This window comes from Gymnoscopelus braueri, assembly GCF_963280865.1.
Source record: "Gymnoscopelus braueri genome assembly, chromosome: 11".
NCBI classification, from domain to species: Eukaryota; Metazoa; Chordata; class Actinopteri; order Myctophiformes; family Myctophidae; genus Gymnoscopelus; species Gymnoscopelus braueri.
In genome coordinates, this window is record NC_137613.1 from 45,986,825 (window position 1) to 46,013,866 (window position 27,042).

The 27,042-nt window shown below is 41.5% G+C and overlaps 1 protein-coding gene across 1 annotated transcript in view; it reads right to left on the reverse strand.

Annotated features, from left to right (window-relative positions):
• necab1 (N-terminal EF-hand calcium binding protein 1) overlaps nucleotides 1-25,167 on the reverse strand; it is a gene marked incomplete at both ends in the record, with an annotated part of 52,732 nt that extends 27,565 nt beyond the window's left edge. The window contains 5 exons of the mRNA XM_080442095.1: nucleotides 2,959-3,056; nucleotides 3,254-3,279; nucleotides 9,666-9,774; nucleotides 19,063-19,087; nucleotides 25,069-25,167. Coding sequence (XP_080298221.1) covers nucleotides 2,959-3,056; nucleotides 3,254-3,279; nucleotides 9,666-9,774; nucleotides 19,063-19,087; nucleotides 25,069-25,167 — 357 coding nt within the window. The remainder of the gene's footprint in view (nucleotides 1-2,958; nucleotides 3,057-3,253; nucleotides 3,280-9,665; nucleotides 9,775-19,062; nucleotides 19,088-25,068) is intronic.
• Nucleotides 25,168-27,042: the final 1,875 nt, after the last annotated feature.

Genomic DNA, 27,042 nt, shown 5'->3' on the forward strand with positions numbered 1-27,042 from the left:
ATCTGCGGCCTGGCTCCACTACTCGAGGAGGTTACATGAAAATAGAAGAAATTGTCTTATTCCACAACTGTCACCAGCCACCACAGGACACCAGTGTCATTGTGCTCCTATTCTCAAGTGACACGATTATTTTTATTGTGTCAGGTGTGAATGCACCTGCCCTTTCTTAAGCTTAAATTATACCCAATCTAGACTGCCCCAACGCTCCTGATTTCGTGTATAGAGGGGCGGGTGTAAAGAGCCGGCGAGAGATTGCGGCTGATCCCATTGGTTCACCGATCTGTCCGTCAACCCCCGCCCCGTTAACACAACATTACGAGCGACGCCCACTGCACTCTGGTTGGTTGGGAAGTGAAACACTTCCTCATACCGAGTACACCGACGCGCTGGGCCAGGCTTTTATTTTTTAGCAACACTAAACAATAAAAGCCTGGAGATCGAGGCTATACCCAATCTGACGAGGGTGTTTTGATTGGTGCGCGCCTGTGCGTGTGTGAGGTTTGAAGTCTTATATTTCATTGTACCACAAATAGGTACAGTAAAATAGCCAATCTACAAGCTCGCAACATGTCGATGCAACATGCGGTGGGCTTACAGATCTGCTATTTATGCTAATTCTAACTATACTAAAATTGGTGGACAGTGGACATTGGACACTGACACATGTCAAACACAACTTGCCGTTACATACCCATATATGGAGAGATGGGGTCATAAACGCGTTATTATGTCATAAACGCATCAACATGCCCATATATGGAGTAGGGATGTGCATGACTGACCAAAATCAAAGTCGATTATGTCCACACTGCTGATCCACGGGCCCCCTTCTGTTGTGTCTGACATCAGTGCACGTTGAAAATCTCCATGGATTCTGTTGTGTCTGACATCAGTTCATGTTGAATGGTTTATGTTGTGTCTGACATCAGTGCATGTTGAACATCTCTATATATGTGCATTTGACACAGTTTCTGTTGTGTCTGACATCAGTGCATGTTGAAAATCGAGGCAATTTTAATATAGCATAGCAGATCACAACACATCTCATCGCGATGCGACACGTTCTTGTGAGCTTGTATGATTGTGGTATTTGTCGTACAATGACATATATGCGGCGGCTTATGAGGTTAAAAATATCCCCCCACCCCCTGTATTTTATTTATTTTTATACTAAACAAAACCTGCACATACAAACAGAACAGCATTTTTGGAGAGCTGTCATCTGCCACCACGTCTGGTCCATGCCAATGCACATCATGTGTGTGCTAGGCTGTAATCATAGTGGAGCGAGCGAGAGAGCGAGCACTCGGCACGCCAGGGACAAGCATACAACACCTGCTCTCTATGAGAGCCAAGCCGCTTTGTACGCTCCACTAGCATACCGCTAATGACACGCCATATCGTCACTGTTGGGTGGAAACCTTGTATGTCCATGACCGTTTCTTTTTTTATTGCTATTTAAAAAAAACTATATTGCTTTGAAAAAGTGTTAAGTTTAATGCCCTTGGAGAGACTCACACACTCACATGTTCTAATGGATACCATGGTCGAATTTGTAGAAGCATGGCTGCCATTAGTGCGATATATAGGGGATGAGTGGTCAAATGTTTTTAATTGGGAGGGAGGGGATGGATACAAATGGCTGAGCTGTATATGGGGGAGATGTTGACAGCAACATTGTGATGATTTACGAGGTCTACCATGACTGATCTGTGTGTGTGTGTACATTCTCCACCTCGACGACCTGCTTTTGACTAGTGATGGACTTTTGATTGAATGTTCATGTTTACGTAAATGAGAAATGTGTTGTACTCACAGACAATGGTGGAAAAGGCACTCATCTGTTTCACTTAAAGTCACATTGTGTAAATTTTGTCAATTAATTAAAGGGACTACACCATGAATTGTAACTTTTTTGTGTGTTTTTGGTCTCCCCTACCTCTCTTCTATCCCCAAAAATACCCCAGTTTGAACACTCAGGCTTTCACAGCAAATCTGGGGTTTTCTGTAAATTGGTCTCAAAACAGGCCAAACTGATTTGGTCCCTGACGTGACGTCACGTCAGGGTACAATCCCTCCCATTTTTCAGTTCCAAAAAAACATAAACAAAGGGACATAAACAATATGATATTAAATATTATTATTATTATTTTAATTCATGGTGTAGTCCCTTTAATTATTTTTATTGTATCTTTCACTATGTCACTATTCTCAAAAACCATTCAGCATAAATGTGTTTTCTGACACCATATCTTAACACAATTTCTAATCGCGAGTGTCTGCCAATCCTCATGCCAAAATGACATGCAGGTATCGGAAATGTACTGGAAAATCTATTTATTCATGTATTTAAATCAAAAGTAAAAATATATTTGGCACTAATACCCTGCGTATAATCATTTTGCGTATATATTTTCAATTCATCGTATTCCCTACTTTCTTCTCTTGTTTTCTTGTGTATTAAAGGCTTCAACGGGGGGCATAATTGACGGGGGGGGTTGTATTTTTTAGGAGTGAAGTATCCTTTAAGGGTAGACAACACGACTTGCATCTCTGGTCCGACCTAATGCTTTAACTCAGTGGTTCTCAAAGTGGGGTCCAGGGACCCTCAGGGGTCCTTGAGGGGGTTCCAAACGGACCCTTTAAGGTCTGTAAACCTGAGAGTGCACAAATGCACAAATACATGCGTACACTCTCAGAGTTCCTTGAAATTACAAAGAGAGCCACTGCTTTAACCCATTAAAACCGGGTAATTTTTGCGTTGGTTATTCAAAAATAGCAGATATACAAGCTCACAGCGCGTCACTTCGTGCCGCGCTGCAAGCTTGTACATTTGCTATTTTTGATTATTCTTTTTTTAAACATCTTGAAAGTGTGAGAACTACTGATTTAGAAGGCATTTGCAGAATCGTCTTAATGGGTTAACATATATGACATAGAAGTAAATGCTACGCCTACCTTTTTGGTCTTGTCCATGGCCTTCAGTATGGACATATTCAAGTCCTCCAAGGCAGCAAGGACATTCTCATATTCACCAAGATGCTGGGAGAAGTATTCTTTAAAATAAAACAATGAACATAAAACATATTCAGTCACTCCAAGACAGCAGTACGCAGGTATAACATTTATTTTAAAACATACCCCTCTCTCTGTGTACATAATTTATTCCATTATGCAGTACATTCCTGACTGTTAATTTACCTCTCAGCGTGTATAAAATGTCACCATACATACCGTACATCAGTTTACTTACCACATAATTCATCAGTGTCCAGGTTACTGAAAATGAAATGAAAAGGAACAATTCAGAGAACTAAATGCTTCAATGAACAAATTACCCTATGAAAATGTTATGTTAAAATCAGGACAACTCGGGGGGGGGGGGCTATAATATGTAGGCTACTCTAATATATCGTCAGTGTCCAGCCGGGACCAGCTAACTCCTTTTTCAGTTTTTTTTTTTTTTTTCATAAATCAACGCTATTGAACCCCCTCTACATCTGTGTAATTATTTTGTTTATAATAACAATTGAAAAGTATTAAAAAGCGCCTCTGACGAAAACTCCTAACTCCATTGGACCCTCAAACTGTCCGTCAAAAACAAACAACTCCCCCCTCCTCTCAGGCTCTCAAGAAGCTCTGCTCTGTATGAGGCAGACAGGGAGAAGATTTTTCAATGCTTTTGGGAGAACATAAACTGGGAAGAGAAGAGAATGTATGTGCAAGGTTTGATAGATGTCACCCCAGTAAAGAGGAGAAGGTTGTCTTCACAAAGGTCATCTGCTCGTGTTTTCTTTTTAAATGTTAATGGACAGAGAATGAGTGTGTGCAGGAGTTTGTTTCAAACATCTCCAAGAGCTCAAGGAGATCATGCCAAAAGACTTTCACAGCTTTTATGACAATCTAAAGCACTAAGAAACACCCACCACACACACGCAACACACAACACACAACAGTGTGATAATAAAATGTTGATAGGTATATGATAGGTAAATTCAACTGTGGTTGTTATTGTTAGTGCAGTAGGCTACAGATTTGATAGGCTAAAGATTCTATTTTTCATTAATGTATTTTGTATTTATATGCCATTTTTTTTATTGTTGGTGTGCCATGATCGCTTTTGTTAAATACATGATTGAGTTTTGAGGCAGAATTGTTTGTTGCACTCAACTGTAGAAGAACAACAGTGGTAACAGTTAGATCCATGGTTGTTTACAATGCATGTTAAAATAAAAGTTGTTTAAGTACAGAATTCAGCTTGATCTATAGTATATGAGGATGGCGCTCACCATAAATAGCTGATCTCCAAGCTCACAATGCGTTGTGATGTGTTGTGAGCTTTGAGATCCATTGCCAGCTGTTCTTATCAATAGTAGTAAATCTTTATTTCGGTCCATTAAAAAAAAACAAAAATACATACATACATTAGAGTCCACTTATACAAGTGGCACCGAAAAGGTGTAGGCTGAAGCCGAAGCTTATTTTGCCTACCCTTTTTGAAAAAGAAAACTTTGGTTTCGAAGATAAAATAAAAAGTAGTAACACATTGTTTTGACTAAGCTAAGTTCATCAGGTAAATTGAAAAAAAGAAAATAAATCTAGGCAAACATTGGTTTTAACAAAACTAAAGGAAATCTAAGCAAAAGACAACTTTTATATAGTCTAATTTGAGGAGTAACAAAAGTTCCAAAAATTTGCAAAAGTTTCAAAACATAAATAAATGTAATTAACAAACATCATTATAGTAAAATAGAAGGCATAATTCGGAAGGACTTTCCAGGCACAAGACAGGAAAGACTACAGTTTAATTCTGGTTCACCATTTACCAACACCAAGCGGCAGAGTCCATACTGGGTGGCTTTTTAACCACAGAATATGGGGCCAAGAGGCACGTTAAACAAGTCAACTTTTTCTTCTGTATACTGGTATTTTTATTTATTATTAACTGTTTGTTTGAGTGCTGTATCATAGTAAGGTATCAATGATGGACAAAACCTCCTAACTCCACTTGCACTGGATTTGGGTAAAGTGGTGATAATATAATGACACATGCAAGTATCTGATAATATATAAAGTCACAATACCAAGTTTGATGAGGCAGTATTGCTTTGTTTTAAAAATATAAGGTTTTCTTCATTTTCTGAAAAATTTATATTTTGTTTTTCATTTCCTGAACAATTACCATTTTGGATTTAGCTGGTTCCGGCCGAACTGCAGAGATATAAAGTTTGCAATTGAGTAAATCTCATGAAACAGAACTTGAGAGCACATAAATAAACTAGAAAAGTGCTCTCCTCTGAGAACATGCAAGTCCCCGCCAGGCTGGGTTGCCTACCCATGGCTGCATCCTGTTTATAGCACCAACATGAGGCCGGTTTGAAACATTCAGAGTGTAAGATCTTACAACGTGTTCACGATTCGTCACATTTTGTGCCTCTCCCGCAAAAAAAGACACTTGTAGTCAATGGGAATGGAATCTTAAAGAATTGTGTTGTGGACAACATTTAGTTTAGTACATTGACCGTGTTGAAATAGCACTATTTCTAAACAGAAACGTTGGGTGGAAACCTCATATTCAAAATCAAATTGAAAAGTAGCAGATCGACAAGCTCAAATTCCACGTTTCGAATTTATAGATCTGCTACTTTTGATCCTTTTGTGTGACGCTGTAGTATGATCAAATAGGGCATTACTTTAAGAAAAAAACACAAAAAGTTAGAATATGGAGATAGGAGGTTTCTGCCCGACAGCAACGATATATTACTGCAGTACAGGGCGACAGGAAATGTACTTCCAATAAAGAGCAATGAACAGGCTTCAAATCCTGAAGGAGCCCATGATTAGTTCTGTCTGTATGTACACTGGCTGAGACACCAGGCACAGTGGGGTTTCTTCATTAAAATATAACCCCCAGACGGAGTGCGGTTGGACAGGGTTGTATTTTCATACCACTCTGTCTTGTCTGTCTGTCTGCCTCTAGAGTCTCTAGAGTTCCAAACAAGGCACAATTATCACATTTTGCACCGTTGCCTCTAGACAGTATTCAGTGTAACAATTTTTTTACATGGGATGAATTGACTTTGATTTGAAAGATGAAACAGGCAGTGTTGGTTAATGAGTAAATGTCTATTCTGAGCATTCATGAATGAACTGATATCAGAGCACTCTATGACCCTGGTTCCCAAACTGGGGGTCGGGATCCCCAGGGGGGTTCCCAAATTATTTTGGGGAGTCCCCAGATTAATGTGCAACATTGTTTTCTCACTCAACAGTAAGCAAACCAACATACAGGGTATCTGCCCATTTCTGAAGTTACAGTTTAATACTGACCTTTGTAATACCAATTTGGCTAAATTGTCAAATATTACGTAAGAAAGAGGCAAACATTGTTAAAATAGGCGATCTACAAGTTCACAACGCCTCGCAGTGAGTGTTGTGATCTTGTAGTTTCGGCTATTTTCACAATAGTTATATATGGAACCGAGTCAAGCTGTAAATGTAATGCCTACAAGTGCTTGTTAAGGTGGGGGGTCCCCAATTCAAATATGATTATTTTGGGGGGTCGCGGACTGAAACGTTTGGGAACCCAGAACCAGAGCTCTCTGAAACCGAAGTAGGTTCTTTCCGAACTGCACCCTTTACAGATTCAGCCTCAGCTGTGGAGGTGTACGATACTGTAGACGAGTAGAGCAGTGGTTCTCAAAGTGGGGACGTGGGGGCGCCCTAGAACGTGGGGGCGAACGTGGGGGCGCCCTAGAACCCCCCCCCCAAGGACCCCTGTTCTAGGGCGTCCCCAGCTTAAGTGGCTAATGTAGCATCACAATCATTTTAACCACTTTAACCTTTTATACTTTGGCTATTAAAAAATAGCAGATATATATACAAGCGGCATAGCATGTAGATCTGCTATTTTTTTTTAATCGTGAACATTTAAATATTTTTTAAAGCAAATATTTGTAACTCAAATCTTTGCTTCTGGTGGGGGTCCCTGGAACAAAAACATTTTGACATGGGGGTCCGCGATCAAATACATGTCATTTTGGGGGTCCTTGACATGAAAAGGTTTGAGAACCACTGGTGTAGAGTACTGTACAAACCCTGTGGGCTGGGCCAGACTGCCAACCAAGCTATACGAGTGACTCATCCCTTTAATCAACAGCTGGATCTAATTTCTTCTTAACGACTGCCTCACTCTCATCGCCTATCACAGGAGACCCTCGGGGGGGAAGTGGGCAACCCTGTCGCTTTAGCAACTGACTAAACCAGTAAGGTTAGTCTATGATGAATCATCATAACGTAGACAAACCTTATTGTCCTCATCAATTGCCCAAAGAAGCCAGAATCATGGTGATGGTGGTACATGTACTGTATGAGTGTGTAATGCAGCGATTCCCAAACCGTGGGCCGGGGCCCACTAGTGGGCCGTGAGGATATTGCAAGTGGGCCCCCAAATAATTGGGAGAACACTATGATTTGAATGATAATATTACATTAAATAACATTAACATTAAAATGAATTCTGTAAAAAAAAAAAAAATGCAAATTTGTCTTTGAAACCTTGAAAAACGAGTTTGCATCGTGATACAGATAAATAGGAACCTAAAAGTACAGGATGTTTTGTTCCATTGATCCAAGCCCGGAACACAATCGATTGATTGATCATTAGAATAAACATTGCTTTGAAAATGCACAAAAGACACACAAAGCGCGGTTGGGATCCACTGGTGTAATGCATTCTGGTGTGTGTGTCTGTGTGTGTGTCTGTGTCTGTGTGTGTGTGTGTGTGTGTGTGTGTGTGTGTGTGTGTGTGTGTGTGTGTGTGTGTGTGTGTGTGTGTGTGTGTGTGTGTGTGTGTGTGTGTGTGCGTGTGTGTGTTTTGTGAACTAATAACCTGTCTGGATCATTGCCCTCCAGAGTGACACTGCTGTCAACACTAGCATAATTATACATCTCATGATAGACAGACTCATAATGAGGAAAACACACCATCACACAGAGACATGGGATGCATAATGCAGCACACAGTTGTCTGATTGTCTCTTCCTCTCTTCCTCTCGTCCTCTCTTCCTCTGTCTCTTTGTATGTCTGTGTGTGTCTCTCTCTCTCTCTCTCTCTCTCTCTCTCTCTCTCTCTCTATGTCTCTCTCTCTGTCTCTCTCGGTCTCTCTCTCTCTTTACGTTTCTGTCTCCCCCACCTCTCCCTGTCTCTCTTTGTCTCTCCCTCTCTGTCTTGCTCTCTCTCTAGTTCTCTCTCTCTCTCTCTGTCCCTCTTTGTCTCCCTCTGTTTCTCTCTCGACGATGCGTTGTGAGATTGTAGATCTTCCATTTTCAAATACAAAAAACATTGTTCATTAATCACAACAATCGAGGCAAAAGTATTGAAATAATCGTGATGCTGACTTGAGGTCGTATCTGTCAGGAACACATCTTGAGTAGAGTTCAGAAGATTTGTTGTCAAGCCCTCCAAATCAAAAAGGACTCTGCTGCTATGGAAACAGCCATGAGTGACATACATGAAAGCGCTCAGGGAGCAGAGTGCAGGCGGAGGCAAGTCATGTGCGTGCGTGTGTGTGTTTTGTGCTGTGGTGACAGGCTGACAGAGAGATAGAGATCAGTTTGATGTGGATCTGTCGTGTCCTCTGCACAGAGCCATGCTGACCAGAGGGATCCTGTCCTCACACCATGGACTCCACCCAAGACGACACAAAAAAAAATTTACTTCCCGTATCTGCGTGAAGCAGGTGGCCACACTTTTTAGGCGACCGAAAGCACGTTGGAGTCTATTACTTCCAATCTACGCGAACACAGCTTCTGAACGATTCTTTAGCCCCATGGTCACTGAACTAAATATTGGACCCGATCGTCACAAGCCACACGATCTTTCCAAGATTTTCATACTAAAATCAGGAGAAAATCTACTTTATTATCAACCTTTCTCTGTCCCAGCAACACACTTTCGCGGGAGCTAGCACCAGTAAACATCGGTCGTTCGCGAGATCAGACGGCGCCCATCTAGGAGACCATTTGTAAGATTTGTGTACCCTTTCAGAAAATATGTGCATGGCTCTAAAGTAAACTGAAATCAATGTTCTATGGCTTTAATGTTAAACTGCATTCAAGTTTGCATGACAAACATGACAACGATGATATGATTATCGTTGTCATGTTTGTCATTAGCATGCTGCCTGGTAAAATTTAGGGAATATCTTAAAAGTGGAGCCATTAACGCCAAGTTTAACTGTTTAACCACATGTGTGCCACAGCACATTTAGTTAGTTTAGCGCCATGGTGTTGTGGTTATGTTTGTTGTTCATGTTTCATTGAGAGGCAACGCAGTTGCCGCCCTGTATCATGTCATCGTTCAGGCCAGTCCACTGTTTACGGCTGCTGTGGTGTTGTTTTTTATTAAGCTGCACTAAAATGAATTTCACCCACTTTTTTACCTTGTAAACCTGTGATGTGACAATAAAACTGATTCTGATTCTGATTCTGATTCTGAACACTTTATTAGTCAACATTTTAAACAGCACAGTAGGCTACAGTACAGTAAAACATTTAGGCTAAAGTCCTATGTATTCAATTCATCAAAGGACCATAGAATAATAACACATTAATACATGGAACCCCCTGGAAACCCCCCTATAACTTTGAGAACCCCTGACTTACTCTGTGTTGTGGGTGTCGATGGTGTGGAAGAGCTCCTTCAGGTCGTCGGCTGTCAGGACCCCGTCAGAGAAGTAGGCTTTGAACTCGTCAAAGGACAGCTTACCATCGTCTGCATGGGGACAGAGCACACGATGCAGCACAGTGTCAAGTAAAGGCAGTGGTTCTCAAACTGTGGGCCAGTGGTGTAAAGTAACTAAGTACATTTACTCAAGTACGAAGTAAAATTTTGAGGTACATTTACTTTACTTGAGTATTCCCAATTTGCAATACTTTTACTTCTGCTCCACTACATCTCAGAGGCAAATATTGTACTTTTACTCCACTACAAATATTTGAAAACTTTTGTTACCAGTTAGGCTACTTTGCAGATATGAATCATAATATTATAAAACATACATTAACCACTTCAGCCCTATTTTATACATAGGCTATTTGAAAATAGATGATCTACAAGCTCACAATGTGTCGCATCGCGACGCGTTGTGAGCTTGTAGATCTGCTATTTTCAAACATTTTAATACTTTTACTTTTGGTACTTATAGTATATTTTGATGCCATTAATTTTGTACTTTTACTCGAGTAACATTTTGAACACAGGCCTTTTAGTTGTAACAGAGTATTTCTACATTGTGGTATTGTGGTATACATAGAGGTTAGCCAAGGAGACGGTCATGTCCTGTCCTATCTGTGGCTTAGATTGCCCCGGAATTCAGTGAGTTGCGTCATGATGATTCTGCATAATATATCGCAAAGTCAGAGCATTGCATGCAATTTATACTTTAGCTACTGCAATAGGGAGATTTATACTGCCTACAGTACAATAACTAAAATGATAGAATGGTAGGAGAGACAGACAGAAGAGACAGACAGTAGGATTGAGAGGGAGACAGTGTAGGGGACACAGACAGTAGGAAAGCTGAGAGGGAGACAGCGTAGGGGAGACAGATAGGAAAGCTGAGAAGGAGACAGTGCAAGAGAAACAGACAGTAGGAGAGCTTAGAGGGAGACAGTGTAGGAGAGACAGGCATTAGGAAAGCTGAGAGCGAGATGGTTTAAGAGAGACAGGTTGATGCACTCAGTCCAGGGTCAACGTGAGCCTGGAGGTCAGAGACTAATGGGCGCTTGATGTTTCTCCTCACATCTGCAGGTGATGCCCTGCTTAGCTTTCACATTACAGTATGTCAGGAGTGAAAGACACATGCACACATAGTACACACACACACACACACACACACACACACACACACACACACACACACACACACACACACACACACACACACACACACACACACACACACACACACACACACACACACACACACACACACACACACACACACACACACACACACACACACACACACACACACACACACACACACACACAAATAGCTTGTCAGATTGCGCCCTCAATTCCAACAAGCTGTATAGCGTCAGGGAAGGAGCCACTGTGACTCACACAGTACATAGCTGTACTTAAAAATAGTCATGAAGCATGTGGTGGAACACAGACACCGCGCTTCACACAACATCAAACTAAGACGCTGGGGGGGATTTAATCCTTCTCTTTCACATGTCGCTCAGTTTGGTCACAGAACTGAAGAGGAGTGACAAGTGACACATTATACTGACAAATATACTGCAGGCAGTTTTTCTTCTGGAAAATATATGATTTTATTTTATCTATTTTATTGTCTCCGCCAGGCCGAAAGGCATGGCCGAGACACCCTGTCCGTTGCACCCTGTCCGTGTGTGTGTGTGTGTGTGTGTGTGTGTGTGTGTGTGTGTGTGTGCGCGTGCGTGCGTGCGTGTCCATCTGTGGACAGCTATTCTCCGGCACTGTTGGCTTGATCGCAGCGAAACTGTGCACACACACTCCCTGGATGCCAATTCAGAGCCTCTGCCCCAATTTTTTTCACATGGGCCTGTTATAGCGCTACCAGGAGGCCGATTTTTACAAATCAATTTTTTGACAGTACTCCTACTAGTAGAGGCCCTAGGAGGGGTCCACGCGTACCCTCTTATTTTTTTTTCTAGTTTAGATTTTTGGCATCCATAGGACCTCTAATATAGGGATTTTGATGATCCCAAGAAAAAAAGTGGTCCAAAGTGTGTTTTTTTCAATGTTTTATTACCCCTATGAGACCTGCAGGATTGTTGGCTGAAATGCCAGCGAGACTGTCTTTCGGAGACTGTGGCACGCTCAAATTTAGACGTAGCCCAAAGATAGCGATACCATTTGATTCTAGACAACCTCAGGTTTCCAATGGGACCAACCTTGTCATGCTACCTTGTCGGGAAGGGGGCTAAATACCTAAGGATTCAAAGTTAGACAACATTTTGTCGAGGGAAAAACGGCCATCACTGTTTTCCAAATGGTCCCCTGAGCTGTCACCTTGATATAAGTGAATTGAAATGGGTTACATGTATACCTACAAGCCTCCCCTGTACATAAATGCCACATGTATGCCAATCTCATGCAGTTTTGGGCAAGAATCATGCAGTTTATTGCATGCAGTACAAATATGTAATTTCCGCCTATTGTAAAAAGGAGACCACTTTACTGTATCTATAGCTGTATGAGACCACTGTACTGTATCTATAGCTGTATGAGACCACTCTACTGTATCTATAGCTGTATGAGACCACTGTACTGTATCTATAGCTGTATGAGACCACTGTACTGTATCTATAGCTGTATGAGACCACTGTACTGCATCTATAGCTGTATGAGACCACTGTACTGTATCTATAGCTGTATGAGACCACTGTACTGTATCTATAGCTGTATGAGACCACTCTACTGTATCTATAGCTGTATGAGACCACTGTACTGTATCTATAGCTGTATGAGACCACTGTACTACATCTATAGACTACCTACTGTATCTATAGAATGCTGTACTGTATCTATAGACCACTCTAGTGCATCTGTAGACCCCTGTCGTGGTATGTAGACCATTGTAGTGCATTTGTAGCCCACTCTATTGCATCTGTAGACCACTCCAGTGCCTCTCTAGCCCACTCTAGTGCACCTGTAGACCACTCTATTGCATCTGTAGACCACTCTAGTGCCTCTTGAGCCCACTCTAGTGCATCTGTAGACCACTGGCGTGATCTGTAGACCACTGCAGTGCATCTGTAGACCACTCTACTGCACCTGTAGACCACTCTATTGCACCTGTAGACCACTCTAGTGCACCTGTAGACTACTCTAGTGCATCTGTAGACCACTCTATTGCACCTGTAGACCACTCTAGTGCACCTGTAGACTACTCTAGTGCATCTGTAGACCACTCTATTGCACCTGTAGACCACTCTAGTGCACCTGTAGACTACTCTAGTGCATCTGTAGACCACTCTATTGCACCTGTAGACCACTCTAGTGCACCTGTAGCCCACTCTAGCCCACTCTAGTGCATCTGTAGACCACTCTAGTGCCTCTCTAGCCCACTCTAGTGTACCTGTAGACCACTCTATTGCATCTGTAGACCACTCTAGTGCCTCTCTAGCCCACTCTAGTGCCTCTCTAGCCCACTCTAGTGCACCTGTAGACCACTCTATTGCATCTGTAGACCACTCTAGTGCACCTGTAGACCACTCTATTGCACCTGTAGACCACTCTAGTGCATCTGTAGACCACTCTAGTGCACCTGTAGACCACTCTATTGCACCTGTAGACCACTCTAGTGCACCTGTAGCCCACTCTAGCCCACTCTAGTGCATCTGTAGACCACTCTAGTGCCTCTCTAGCCCACTCTAGTGTACCTGTAGACCACTCTATTGCATCTGTAGACCACTCTAGTGCCTCTCTAGCCCACTCTAGTGCCTCTCTAGCCCACTCTAGTGCCTCTCTAGCCCACTCTAGTGCCTCTCTAGCCCACTCTAGTGCCTCTCTAGCCCACTCTAGTGCATCTGTAGACCACTCTAGTGCCTCTCTAGCCCACTCTAGTGCCTCTCTAGCCCACTCTAGTGCACCTGTAGACCACTCTATTGCATCTGTAGACCACTCTAGTGCCTCCCTAGCCCACTCTAGTGCCTCTCTAGCCCACTCTAGTGCCTCTCTAGCCCACTCTAGTCCCTCTCTAGCCCACTCTAGTGCACCTGTAGACCACTCTATTGCATCTGTAGACCACTCTAGTGCATCTGTAGACCACTCTAGTGCCTCCCTAGCCCACTCTAGTGCACCTGTAGACCACTCTATTGCACCTGTAGACCACTCTAGTGCATCTGTAGCCCACTCTAGTGCATCTGTAGACCACTGGCGTGATCTGTATACCACTGTAGTGCATCTGTAGACCACTCTAGTGCACCTGTAGACCACTCTATTGCATCTGTAGACCACTCTAGTGCACCTGTAGACCACTCTATTGCACCTGTAGACCACTCTAGTGCACCTGTAGACTCCTCTAGTGCTTCTATAGACACATCTGTAGACCACTGTAGTGCATCTGTGGACCCCCCCGCCCCCCCCATTGAGTTGTGTTGAGTTGAGATGCAGTATAGTGGTCTATAGAGATACAGTACAGTGGTCAATGTATGTGGTCTATAGATGGAGTAAAGTAATCTATATATGCAGTACAGCGGTTTAGATTCAGTATAGTGGGAATAGATGCAGACAGTGGTCTCATGCAGCTATAGATACAGTACAGTGGTCTCATGCAGCTATAGATACAGTACAGTGGTCTCATGCAGCTATAGATACAGTGGTCTCATGCATGCAGCTATAGATACAGTACAGTGGTCTCATTCAGCTATAGATACAGTACAGTGGTCTCATACAGCTATAGATACAATAAAGTGGTCTCATACAGCTATAGATGCAGTACAGTGGTCTCATACAGCTATAGATGCAGTACAGTGGTCTCATACAGCTATAGATACAGTACAGTGGTCTCATACAGCTATAGATACAGTACAGTGGTCTCATACAGCTATAGATACAGTACAGTGGTCTCATACAGCTATAGATACAGTACAGTGGTCTCATACAGCTATAGATACAGTAGAGTGGTCTCATGCAGCTATAGATACAGTAAAGTGGTCTCCCTTTTACAATAGGCGGCAATTACATATTTGTACTGCATGCAATAAACTGCATGATTTTTGCCCAAAACTGCATGAGATTGGCATAAATGTGGCATTTATGTACAGGGGAGGCTTGTAGGTATACATGTAACCCATTTCAATTCACTTATATCAAGGTGATAGCTCAGGGGACCATTTGGAAAACAGTGATGGACGTTTTTCCCTCGACAAAATGTTGTCTAACTTTGAATCCTTAGGTATTTAGCCCCCTTCCCGACAAGGTAGCATGACAAGGTTGGTCCCATTGGAAACCTGAGGTTGTCTAGAATCAAATGGTATCGCTATCTTTGGGCTACGTCTAAATTTGAGCGTGCCACAGTCTCCGAAAGACAGTCTCGCTGGCGTTTCAGCCAGCAATCCTGCAGGTCTCATAGGGGTAATAAAACATTGAAAAAAACACACTTTGGACCACTTTTTTTCTTGGGATCATCAAAATCCCTATATTAGAGGTCCTATGGATGCCAAAAATCTAAACTAGAAAAAAAAATAAGAGGGTACGCGTGGACCCCTCCTAGGGCCTCTACTATACAGATTAGAGTATCTCTATAGTCATTAAACCAAATAGGTCTTTCAGATTTTTCATATTCCATCCTGATTGGCTAAGAATTAGCCTTGCGTGGCCAGACAATAAACACTGAGGGCTAAAGTGCAATGCAATTTTGCAATGGCAGATTCGTCTGGAACCAGGCTAGCCAAGAATGGCATCCAAAGTTTGCAGGAGTGCTCCGCTTTGAACAAAATGCCTCGAATCATGAATACAGCATGCAATTTCCGTGAAATTTTGCACGCACATTCTCACTAGGCAGAGGAAGAAATGCCACTTGATTTTTTTATAACAGCTATAACAGGCCGATTCCTGTTTTTACCATAACTGCACCGATCTGTGTAAAACTTTGTATGTGCATTCCAGTAGAGGCCAAGGAAAAACCTCTCCCCTGCATTTTTCACATTTGCTTTTTATAGCGCTACCAGGAGGCCGACTTATGTCACGCAAATCGGTACACATGATCTCTATAGTCATGTGATCAAGACGGATCTGTTTGATTTTTCATATTCCATCCTGATTGGCTAAGATTGACATCTAAAGTTTGCAGGAGTGGCCCGTTTTGAACAAAATGCAACAAATCTACGTTGAGGAGGCTGATTTTTGCCATACCATTTTTTTATATTACTAATGTATATAATTTTATATTACTATAATAAAACATCACGCAAATTGGTACATATTATCTCTTTAGTCAAGTGATCAAGACCGATCCGCCCGATCTTTCATATTCCAGCCCGATTGCCGAATTCCAAACATTGCTGGCCCACGCTAACCTACCTGACCTGGCGGAGACCTGTGCTCCGAGGAGCACTTTTTCTAGTTTGTTTATATTTTTACCCCCCCCCCCCCCCTTGTTGTTACAGTATGCCAATTAATTCCTCCCCGCACATGTCTGTGTGCTGTCACTGCTGTTGTATCCTTACAGGCTCACCTGTCAGTGAGGTGCCCCCACCAGGAGGATGTAGCACCTCCGTCCCACTCCTCCCGCCCAACACTGACAGGTGCTGCTGAGTACGTGCAGTGACAATTATCACCCTCCCCACCCGGCTTCCCTCCCCCGAACACGGGCCAATTGTGTTCGTACAGACACTCGACAAAGCCGGATGGATTCGAATCCCCAGAGTCCGCTGTGGTGGGCAGGTAGGAAATGCATGATTTTAAAAACAAATCATGTATTTTTAATTTTATTTTATTTTATTAACATTTTTGGAAATACATGTTTTATTTTAAAGGGATCTGGCTTGACTGTCGTATTTAGAAATAATCTATGAAGAAGGATTTGATCCTTCTGTTTCACACACATCACTCCGTTTGGTCACTGAACTGACGCAGAGTGACAAGTGACACATTAGTGACAAATATACACTGCAGGCACTTTTTCTTCCAGGAAATACAGGATTAGAAAAAGAAAAGAAGCAAAATCTACACGTCTTGACTGCCGTATTTGCAGGAAGAAATCTATGAAGACTTTGTAGAGCAATCTTTTAGTTCAAAATGTTTCATGATGTAATGGTTCCACTCGCTGCATAATGCATGACACGTCGGAATAATATATTCCTGTGTCAAGTAATCATGTTTTAGATGTATTTTCCTCGTACTAAATGTCGGAACAAAGACAGTGATCCTATGCTCTTCAGCAGATTAAAATCAGCGTATTGTGTATTATGCATGATGGCGTATATAGGGTCCCATCCCAACAGAGCCGACAGCGTAATGCTTAATTTATACACGTGTGCCGAACATAGCTGATCTACAAGCTCATAATGCGTTGCATTAGTGTCGCATTGTGAGGTTGTAGATCAGCTAATATCGGGATTCCACACGAGGTTTCGGGCTTAAAGGTCCTTTACACACCCCGGAGCATGACGAATAAACCAGTGGTTCTCAAAGTGGGGTCCGGGGACCCACAGGGGTCCTTAGGGAGGGGGGGGGGTGTCCCCAGCTAAATTAGTTAATGCAGCATCACAATCCTTTTAACCACATTATCCATTTAAACGTTGACTATTTTTGAAAGATTTAGAAAAATATAAAAAATGTTTGGGAAATATTGCATAATTTTGAAAATGCATGTACAATATTTCACATCTAACTATTAATTTATTGTTAGATAATAAGATACAGGTTGATGCTTTTATTCACCAGTGAAAAAAATCGACCTTGTTTCATGATACAAACAGCAGTTTAAATTATTGTGAATTAATCGCACAGACCTTAATACTTAATTTATGCTCTCCTAATGTCAGTGGTGGAAAAAGTACTCAAATGTTTTACTTAAGTAAAAGTATCAATACTGCAATGTAGAAGTACTCTGTTACAAGTAAAAGTCCGGAATAAAAACTTTAGTTTAGGAAAAGTACAAAAGCATTGGTATCAAAATGTACTTAAAGGTTCTATGACATTCATTTTCCCTTTTTTAATTTTTTATGTTTTTTGGGGGGTTTTATGACCTAAATTACACCCAAGAAATCTGAACTTTGAACATTCAGTGGATTTTCTGTGGTCTGGGGTTTTCTGAATAATTAGGCTGAAAAGTAATCTGAGCTTGGCCCTTCGGCAGTGAAGTCACAGCCCGTTAATCCCGCCCACTCTCCTCCTCGCCCCTCCCCTCCCCTATCCTTTCCTTTGGGGGGGGCGGAGGAGAGGCGATGATTGACAGGCAAAATCCCTCAACAGCGACACCCGCAGGCAAAGATTTCTTTTTTCATTGCAGTTGAAAAGGCTTTAGAAATGTGAGAGAAAAACACCTGCCATGGATCAATGGAGTGGATTTTTTTGTTAAAACTTTTTATACACGTTTGAAGGACCATGACAAAGACTTTTAATGTGTGGTAAAACTGAACGACATGAAACCTTTAAAGTACCAAAAGTAAAAGTACAAATTTTTTTGAAAATAGCAGATCTACAAGCTCACAGCGACGCGTTGTGAGTTTGTAGATCGGCTATTTTCAAATAGCCAAATAGGGCTAAAGTGGTTAATGTATGTTTTGAAATGTAATAATTTATATCTGCAAAGTAACTAGTAACTAAAGTTTTCAAAGCAGAAGTAAAAAGTATGGACAATTACTCCAGTAAAGCAAAAGTACCTCAAAATTATACTTATAAAGTACAGTAGTTGAGTAAATGTACTTAGTTACTTTACACCACTGGATGATGTACAAAAGCTCAAAACGCACCACATCACATTCGCAACGCGGCACAAGACACCGCCATACGACAAAGTTCAAAAGTCACAAATGAAGAAGTAACAATAATAATATTTCGTGTCCAAAACTGTGTGTACTTTTCAGGATTCAAATTCAAAAACAAAAGTAGCAGATCTACAGCTTGTAGATCTGCTACTTTTGATGCTTTTGTGTGACGCTGTGATATGATCAAGTAGGGCGTTGATTTATGAAAAAACACAAAAAGTATTATGGAGTTAAGAGGTTTCTGCCCGACAGCAACGATTTGCTTTGAGCTCTCAGATCTTCTTCCAAGTCTCGAAACGTGAAGCTTCTGTTTCGTCGCTTGGGTGCAGACATCCTTTAGAATATAGATGTGAAACGTCTTTCTGTTTTTTATCATTTTACTAATGCTGTGATGTTTGAGTCGAGCCAAGCCAGGGCACGGTCCGTGCTCAGTTTCCATGGAAACTGAAACACTATCGGCAGAGAGCCTTGATCAGAATTTCCATTAAAAAAAAAAGTACATCTGCTTGTGTGCGAGTGCATGTGTGTGTGTGCGTGTGCGTGTGCGTGTGCGTGTGTGTGTGTTCCTTACCGTTTTTATCAGCCCTCCGTAAGATCTGAAATGAGAAAAACATCGTTACATGATAAACAAGTGCTTGTGTGTATGTAGTAGTGTGCACATTCAAGATGCACATTCAAGATGTTCAACAGTGTACATTCTTCTACACCAGTGCTTCTCAAAATGGGGTCTGGGGACCCCGAGCAGTGCTTGAGGGGGTTCCAGGGGGTCCCCAGCAAAATGAGGAACAGTTTAATTTCCCCATGATTTCACCAGCTTTAAGTTACTGTAACTCAGTAAGAGAATGTATAACTATTCAAAACATAGGTTTCACTCTCTCCACCTACAGTATAGACCAGTGGTTCTCAGACTTTTTCATGTCTAGGACCTCCAAATTAATATGTATTTGGTCGCGGACCCCCATCTGAAAATGGGACCCCCAGAAGCGAATATTTGTGTAATTTCTTTTTTTTAATAAACATTTTCACGATTTTTTGGAAAGCAGATGCACAAGCTTTGTGCCGCGCTATGAGCTTATCTGCTAGTTTTGAATAGCCAACGTATAAAATATGGATAAAGTGGTTAAAATGATTGTGCTGCATTAAAACATCTATTTGGGGACCCCCTGGAACCCTCCCAAGGACCCCGGAGGTCCCCGGACCCCACTTTGAGAACCACTGGTATAAGGATGAACTAAATCTAAACAACTAAAATTGTCTCTTATAGGGGCACCTGGCACAAAATAAGTATCAATTTGGGGGTCCTTGAACTGAAACTGTCAGAGAATAACTGCCCTACACACAGCAATGCACGGCAGGATATCGTCTCTGTCGGGGGGAAACCACATACGTCCACTGTTACTTTAAAGGATTCAAATGCTAAATTAGCAGATCTACAAGCTTGAAATGCGTCGTTTCGCGCTTGTAGATCTGCTACTTTTGATGCTTTTGTGTGACGCTGTAGTATGATCTAGTAGGGCGTTAATTTAAGAAAAAACACAAAAAGGTTAGAATATGGAGATTTCTGCCCGACAGCAACGATCAGTCTGTGTGTTTGCGTGTCAAATAACTCGGAAAGAACGGATGCTGTCTGGATTTTCATGAAAAACCTTGAATGCTCAGCAGGCCGACCCCGAAGAGATGATGTAGGTGGAAAAGGTGAAAGGTCTGGATAGTGTGTGTGGTACAGAATATTTATTTATTTATCATTTTTTTGCTTTGATGAATATACCAATATTGTGTATTTATTCTTTTGTGTTCCTTTGAATTCTGGTGTTTTGACAGTACTGGTGATGCTGTGGGTGTCTGTATTTTTGTATAGCTTGGAAAAAATAAATGAAGTATCGTGTTAGTTCATGCAAGGCATGGGAGTCATATACTGCCTCCGCTGTCAGTCTGCTGATTGCTTTCAATCAGCCACACTTTTCTACACCAATCACACCTCATTCCCTCAACAAGGCGGTCTTGAATACTGCTCCTTCCTACACTACACTGGATCTCTGCTTCTCAATTGCTGCCACTCGCTGCTGCGGGCAAAGCTTTCCTCCACCTCCCCAGCCTCCACCTTATAGTTCAGAGACTTGCATTAATTACTTAAACGTTTAAACTGAAAGTGTTCCCTAATTTTGCTTTGCATGCTGCTTAGCCAAATTTATGGAACATCTTAAGAGCGGAGCCATTAACGCCAAGTTTAACTGTATTCCATTTGTTGCAATAAATGGTTAAATCTATATGACGTGAGTGTTCCTGACTGAATAAAGTATTACTCATGAAGAAAAAAAAGAAAAGATGAAAGGTCAAGGTCACAATCATGCTCGGGTCAACAATGACAACGAGTGGGTGGATGTTTGGGATTGGTGGGAAAGCTATTAAAGTGTGTGTGTAAGTGCGTGCCTGTGTGCGTGCGTGCGTGCGTGCGTGCATGCTTGCGTGTGCCCATGCGTGTGTGCGCTTGCGCGTGCGTGCCTGATCTATCAAAGACCATTGGGCCTATAAATTATTGATAGAGCCGTGCCACAGTCCAGAGGAGATGAAAGGCAGAGAGTGGCGATGACCACATTAGCTTTAAAGGCTGTGTGTGTGTGTGTGTGTGTGTGTGTGTGTGTGTGTGTGTGTGTGTGTGTGTGTGTGTGTGTGTGTGTGTGTGTGTGTGTGTGTGTGTGTGTGTGTGTGTGTGTGTGTGTGTGTGTGTGTGTGTGTGTGTGTGTGTGTGTGCGCGCGCGTGCATGTGTGCGTGCGTGTGCGTGTGTGCGTGCGTGCGTGTGTGTCTGTGTGTGTGTCATCCTCTGTCATCGCTTGCCTTCACTGGGACTTACTGTCATCCCTCTTCTGCTGACTGCATCAACCTCAAAGTCAAAGTCATGCATCTTTGTCTCTCCTTCTTTTTTTTGGGTCGAGAAGCGTAGCGTCAACTATGGCTCTATGCAGGGTTTGATGTATAATGTAATAAAATAGAAAAGATTCAACAAAGGGGGGTACATTTTCTTAGCCTGTGTTACAACTGTGCTAGGGTGGGTCCCCCTGTATTTCATATCAGGCAGCAGTGGCTCAGGGGTAGAGTAGTAGAGTGAACTGTAAACCGCAAGGTTCCCAGTTCGATCCCGGGCTGGGGCGCTCCCCCAGAGTCAGTGTCGATGTGTCCTTGAGCAAGACACTGAACCCGATGAGCAACCACGCCTTGCAACCATGCCTTGCAACCATGCCGCCATCGGTGTGTGAATGGGTGAATGGCACAATCAATGTAAAGCGCTTTGGATAAAAGCGCTATATAAATGCACCATTTACCATATGTTCAGTGTCTGTGTATCATCATGGTTTTGTCTTCTACTTTCACCCCAAATCCCGTCTTTTCTCTGTCTTCTCCTCCTTGAACTTTGAACCGTGATCTATCCAGGTTGAATGACGTTATCTTGGGATTGCACAAAGTGATAGAGTCTGCACAGTAGCATAGATGAGAATTGTCCAATCTCTATGGTGGAGTATGTTGATACAATATAACTTATACAATTGGGGTGGTTGTATTTAGTCTCCCTGCTCTTCTATTGAGACATTTAGATCGTGTCAAAGGTCATGTCTCACCTAGACACAGGATCTGACATGAATTTTGACCTGATGGTCAAGATTCAATTCATCCCCTGAGCAAGCAGGCAGGCTCTATTAGCTCAATGGTAAACATTTCAGCACAGATATTTGGCGTAGAGGGAAAAAAAGGAGGGGACCAAGTACAGACCCCTGGGGGACCCAGTCGATATCAAGTATATAGGGTTTAAGTGGTTAAATTGTGCAATTATATGATCCATCTATCTATCACATTCTATAAAAACATGAAGTTGTCATAATACAATGATGACTAATGCCGTGGTGGCCTTTCAACAAGGACCCCTGTTGTCATAAATTGACGACAGGCTTGCTATTATCACATCAAGCGCTGGTGCGAGTGGCTCATCTTTATGTCGCATATTACACATCTCATGTATCATCTCATCTGGATCTCATACATAGATCTATTATGGGATGTGAGGGATGACATTCTGCCGCTATTTTTGGCATTGAGAGCACTGCATTGTGAGCTTGTAGATCTGCTAGCTACTGTATCACATAAGATATTTAGAGTAGGGAAAAAACTAAAGGATGAGACCAAGTATAGACCCCTGGGGGACTCCCGTCTACAAAGTAAATGTATATTGTCTCTGTTGGAAACCTCATAAGTCCAACTGTTACTTTTCAGGATTCAAATTCAAAAATAGCATAAGTAGCAGATCTACTTAAGTGACGCTGTAGTATGATCAAGTAGGACATTAATTTATGAAAAATACACCAAAAGTTAGAATATGGAGATAAGCGGTTTCTGCCCGACAACAGCGATATATGTCACACAGTCTGACCCTATAGGTCTGTGTGTGGGTGTGTGACCTTTGCTTTGTTTTTATAGACGACAGAGTTTTTTTTTTTTCCAAGCCCTTGACTGTACCTCTGCCTTTCACTGACTGACTTTTTGGCCATTTTGATCTTTTGCCTGCCCACAGTCTGGATCTTTCCCTGTCTTTGTTGTCTGTGTCTGAGTCCTTTTTCACACTAGTGCCTGACAATATAGTGATTTATAGTTAGTTGTGCAGCGGTGTCGTGCACCCAAAATAGCTGATCCACCCTTACAACGCGTCGCAACCAAGTATACTGCAGACATCATGTAGCAATAGGACTTTTGACTGAGTTTGGTGCGACATCAAGGTGGCAGCTATTAGGACTACAACTATTGATTATCTTCTTTTACTTTCTTTTTCGATTAATCGAATAATCAAGAAGCCTGTTTTTTAAAAGATTATATATCCACGAATCGATTAACCACTCAAGCGTTATAGTTCATCGCAGAATGGTATCGTGCAAAAATAGTGAAATTAGCTGATAAAAAATGCGTGAGCTTGTCGATCAGCGATTTTCACCGTTTTTTTTAAAGGTTTTGAAACGTTGATTATTAATTGATTCTTTTATTGAATTATCTTTAAAAAAATATATAATCTATTAAATAGATTAGTTTGATTTACTGTTTCACCCCTTTCCACTACTTTAGTACAGTAGCTACAGGGCAGGCAAAACTGAACACACCAGAGTGACTTGTCCATGATGGCATTCATGAACACTTGTGTAGGAGAGGAAGGGGAGGTGTCGAGGTATGATTATAGAGAGCAGTGAAAGCAGAGGGTGTATGGAGCTGTCTCCTGAAGGCGCGCACAATCACACAATCTATAGGAGGACAAGCCTTTGAGGAACCTCATTACTGAGACTCTTCTGTGTTCAATTAACTCTGAGAGTGTACAAATGGAACCATTTGTACGCTGATTTTGTTGATTTTGGTTCCATTTGGTTTGATTTTGCTGTGTGGTATCAATAGGCAGATATATAGGCAGCTATATGTCTATGCTTTGCACAGGTGGAAAGTAATGTAACTAAGTATACACTTACTCAAATACTGTCCTTAAATAACATTTAACATTTTGAGTTACTTTTGCTTTACTTAGTATTTCCAATTCTTTACCCTTATTCCTTATACTTCTACTCCACTAAATCTCAGAGGCAAATATTGCATTTTTACTCCACTACAATTACTTGACAGCTGTTAGTTATTAGTTACAGATTTAGTTCATCACTTAATGCAAAAAAAACTTGCATTAAGTGATAAATGCCAGCGGCAAATAAAGTAATTAAAATCAGCCCAACCTTTATACCAGCTGCAGCGATGAACACATTAATGTATGACTAATTACAATCCAAGATTGTGAAATGGACCCTTCTGCACAGTGGGTACTTTTATTTTTGGTACTGTGAGTATTATTTTGATGAGAAAACTTGGTATTTTAACATAATTACAGAGTGAGTTCTACATTGGGGTATTGCTACTTTTACCTCAAAGTATCTTCCACCATGGATGCTTTGAGGTCCCTGAGAAATGTAGATGTCTCATTTTGTCAAACATCATCAGCCTACCATTTTAAAACAGTATGAACATTTATAATTTTAGAGGATACATACAGTAGATGCAACTTTTTCAGCTGAATCATCATGGGAAATTCAATTCGTAGAAGCATTTGTTTTCACTCCAAAACATTATATTCATTCAACAGTTTATACTTCCCCAAATGTGGGCTACTGTTTTTGTTTGTTTGTTTGATTATTTCTTCCTTTAAATGTCACTTCATTGTATTTATTATTGATAATAAATATAATTATTGATTATTTGGGGGGGGGGGTGATTTATTATGATCTTTAGCTAATTACATTATCTTTATTAACACACACACACACAGTCTGTCTGTCTGTCTGTCTGTGTGTGTGTGTGCATGCGTGCTGCGTGCGTGTGTGTGTGCGTGTGCGCGCGCGTGCGTGCGTGCGTGCGTGCGTGCGTGTGTGTGCCGTATATGTTTATTGCCATCATTACAAAGTTATTGCACTCCATTTAGTCAAAGAAAAGACTGCTGCACGCTTATACCTACACAAACAACACCCAAAGCAACACATTATAGACTGTAGTAAATCAATCACTCACATCAATGAAGATGGACATGCCCTTCTTCAGCTCCAGTGGATCGAGGATGCTGCAGGTTTCTTCAGAGACCGACTGAAGCTCCTCAGAACAACAATCCATGATGATCTTCTAATAGATGTTGTTATCACCACCTCAGTGTTGTTAGATGATAAATAAATAAATAGATGTTATCACCTCAGTATGTGTTGGATGGAGAACAGAGATGTTTTCACCTTTTGATTAGATTTGATTGGTTGAATACTTTATTAACAGTTTGCAAAAACAAGGCACGGTGGCACAGATTTATACAAAAGGATGCTAAAAGGATGACCCAGATTGTTTCAATTAAGGTCCTACTATGTATTCAATTCATAGAGACATTCAAAGACAAACAATATTCAATAATATGCAAAAGAAAAACAAAACACATCATATATAGGAGTAGCCTAGTAATAAGAAAGAATATATATTTACCTCAGTGTGGGTCTGTCCTTATCAGATGTTAGATGTTGTTGTTTATATAGTACACCTCGCCGTTGGTATGAAGTGGAGAAGAGATGTTTGACTTCATGTGTTGGATGGATGGGGACCGTTATCAGCCAGCGTTGCCAGATTCTGCGAGAGAAATAAGCAACCAGGTCTATGAAAACAAGCCCAAAAGAAGTGAGCCCTTCGCCCTTTAAACATAATGTACATTGGCTATTTGAAAATAGACGATCTACAAGCTCGCAACGCGTTGTGAGCTTGTAGATCTGCTTTAAAAATAAATAAAAAATCTTTGAAAAAAGGTGAAAAAATTGGAATATTTTTTGAAACATTTTAACAACACAGATCTTGTATGGCGGGGGTCCCTGGCATAACATATTTCCAGATGGGGGCCCGGCCCGCAGACAAATACATGTTAATTTGGGGGTCCTTGCCATGACAATGTTTGAGAACCACCACTGGTTTAAACTAGGAAACAAGCCTTAATTATTAAGCAACTAGACTTAAGAAATAACCCCCAAAAAACTGCAACCTGCAAATACCAATATATTTACAAGCAACTTAACAGAAAGATAAGCCCAAAGTAGCTTATAATAAGCCAACATGGCAACGCTGCTCTCTCGCTCTCTTGTCTTTTCTGCTTCGTGTTTGTGCTTCGTCGTACGACGGCGTCGGAACATTTAGCCCACAACGCGTCTAGTCCACGACGTGTTGTGGGCTTGTAGATCTTGCTAAATGTTCGGCATACGAAGGCTTTGGGTTCTATTCAGAGACCCCATAGCGTGGACGGACGGCGCAGTGGCTGTGGTGGGAAAAGTACTCAAATTTTTTATGCGACTGGCACTGCAACGTAGATCTACTCTGTTACAAGTAAAAGTCCGGAATTCAAAATGTATTTGAGTAAAAGTACAAAAGTATTGGTATCAAAATGTACTTAAAGTACCAAAAGTAAAAGTACTCAGTCATCCTGCAGAATGTCCCATTTCACAAGTTTTCAAATGTAAAAATCTATAAAACATAATTATTATTATATTATAATTATATATATTATTTTGAAAAATAGTAGATCTACAAGCTCGTACAATGCAAAAAAAAAACAGTACTTGTAGTGTACTGAGTTACTTTCCACCTGTTGTTTATTGGCTAATTTGTTGTCAGGGGAGACGCAGACAGCCACTTGTTGTTCGTCTCGTACTCTCGTCTGTCTACAACAAAACAAAAGGATAAACTTATTCTAATGTTTGGATATGTATTTTCTTACAACATAAGCTCATATAGCTGTTATTTTCTACAAGTTGGTCAAACGACGGAGTTCATTAATTAATCAGCCTCTTCTTCGGTCTCCTATGACAACTGACGAGCCAATCACAGCGCAACCATCCCAACAGACAATGGGCCGGGACCCGCAGGGGGGTCAGCACATGCTTTTTGGGGGGCCCTCAGATGACAGTGAAGTGACAATTAAAGGACTTTTAAGACCTTTTTAATACAAAACAAAACAAAACATTA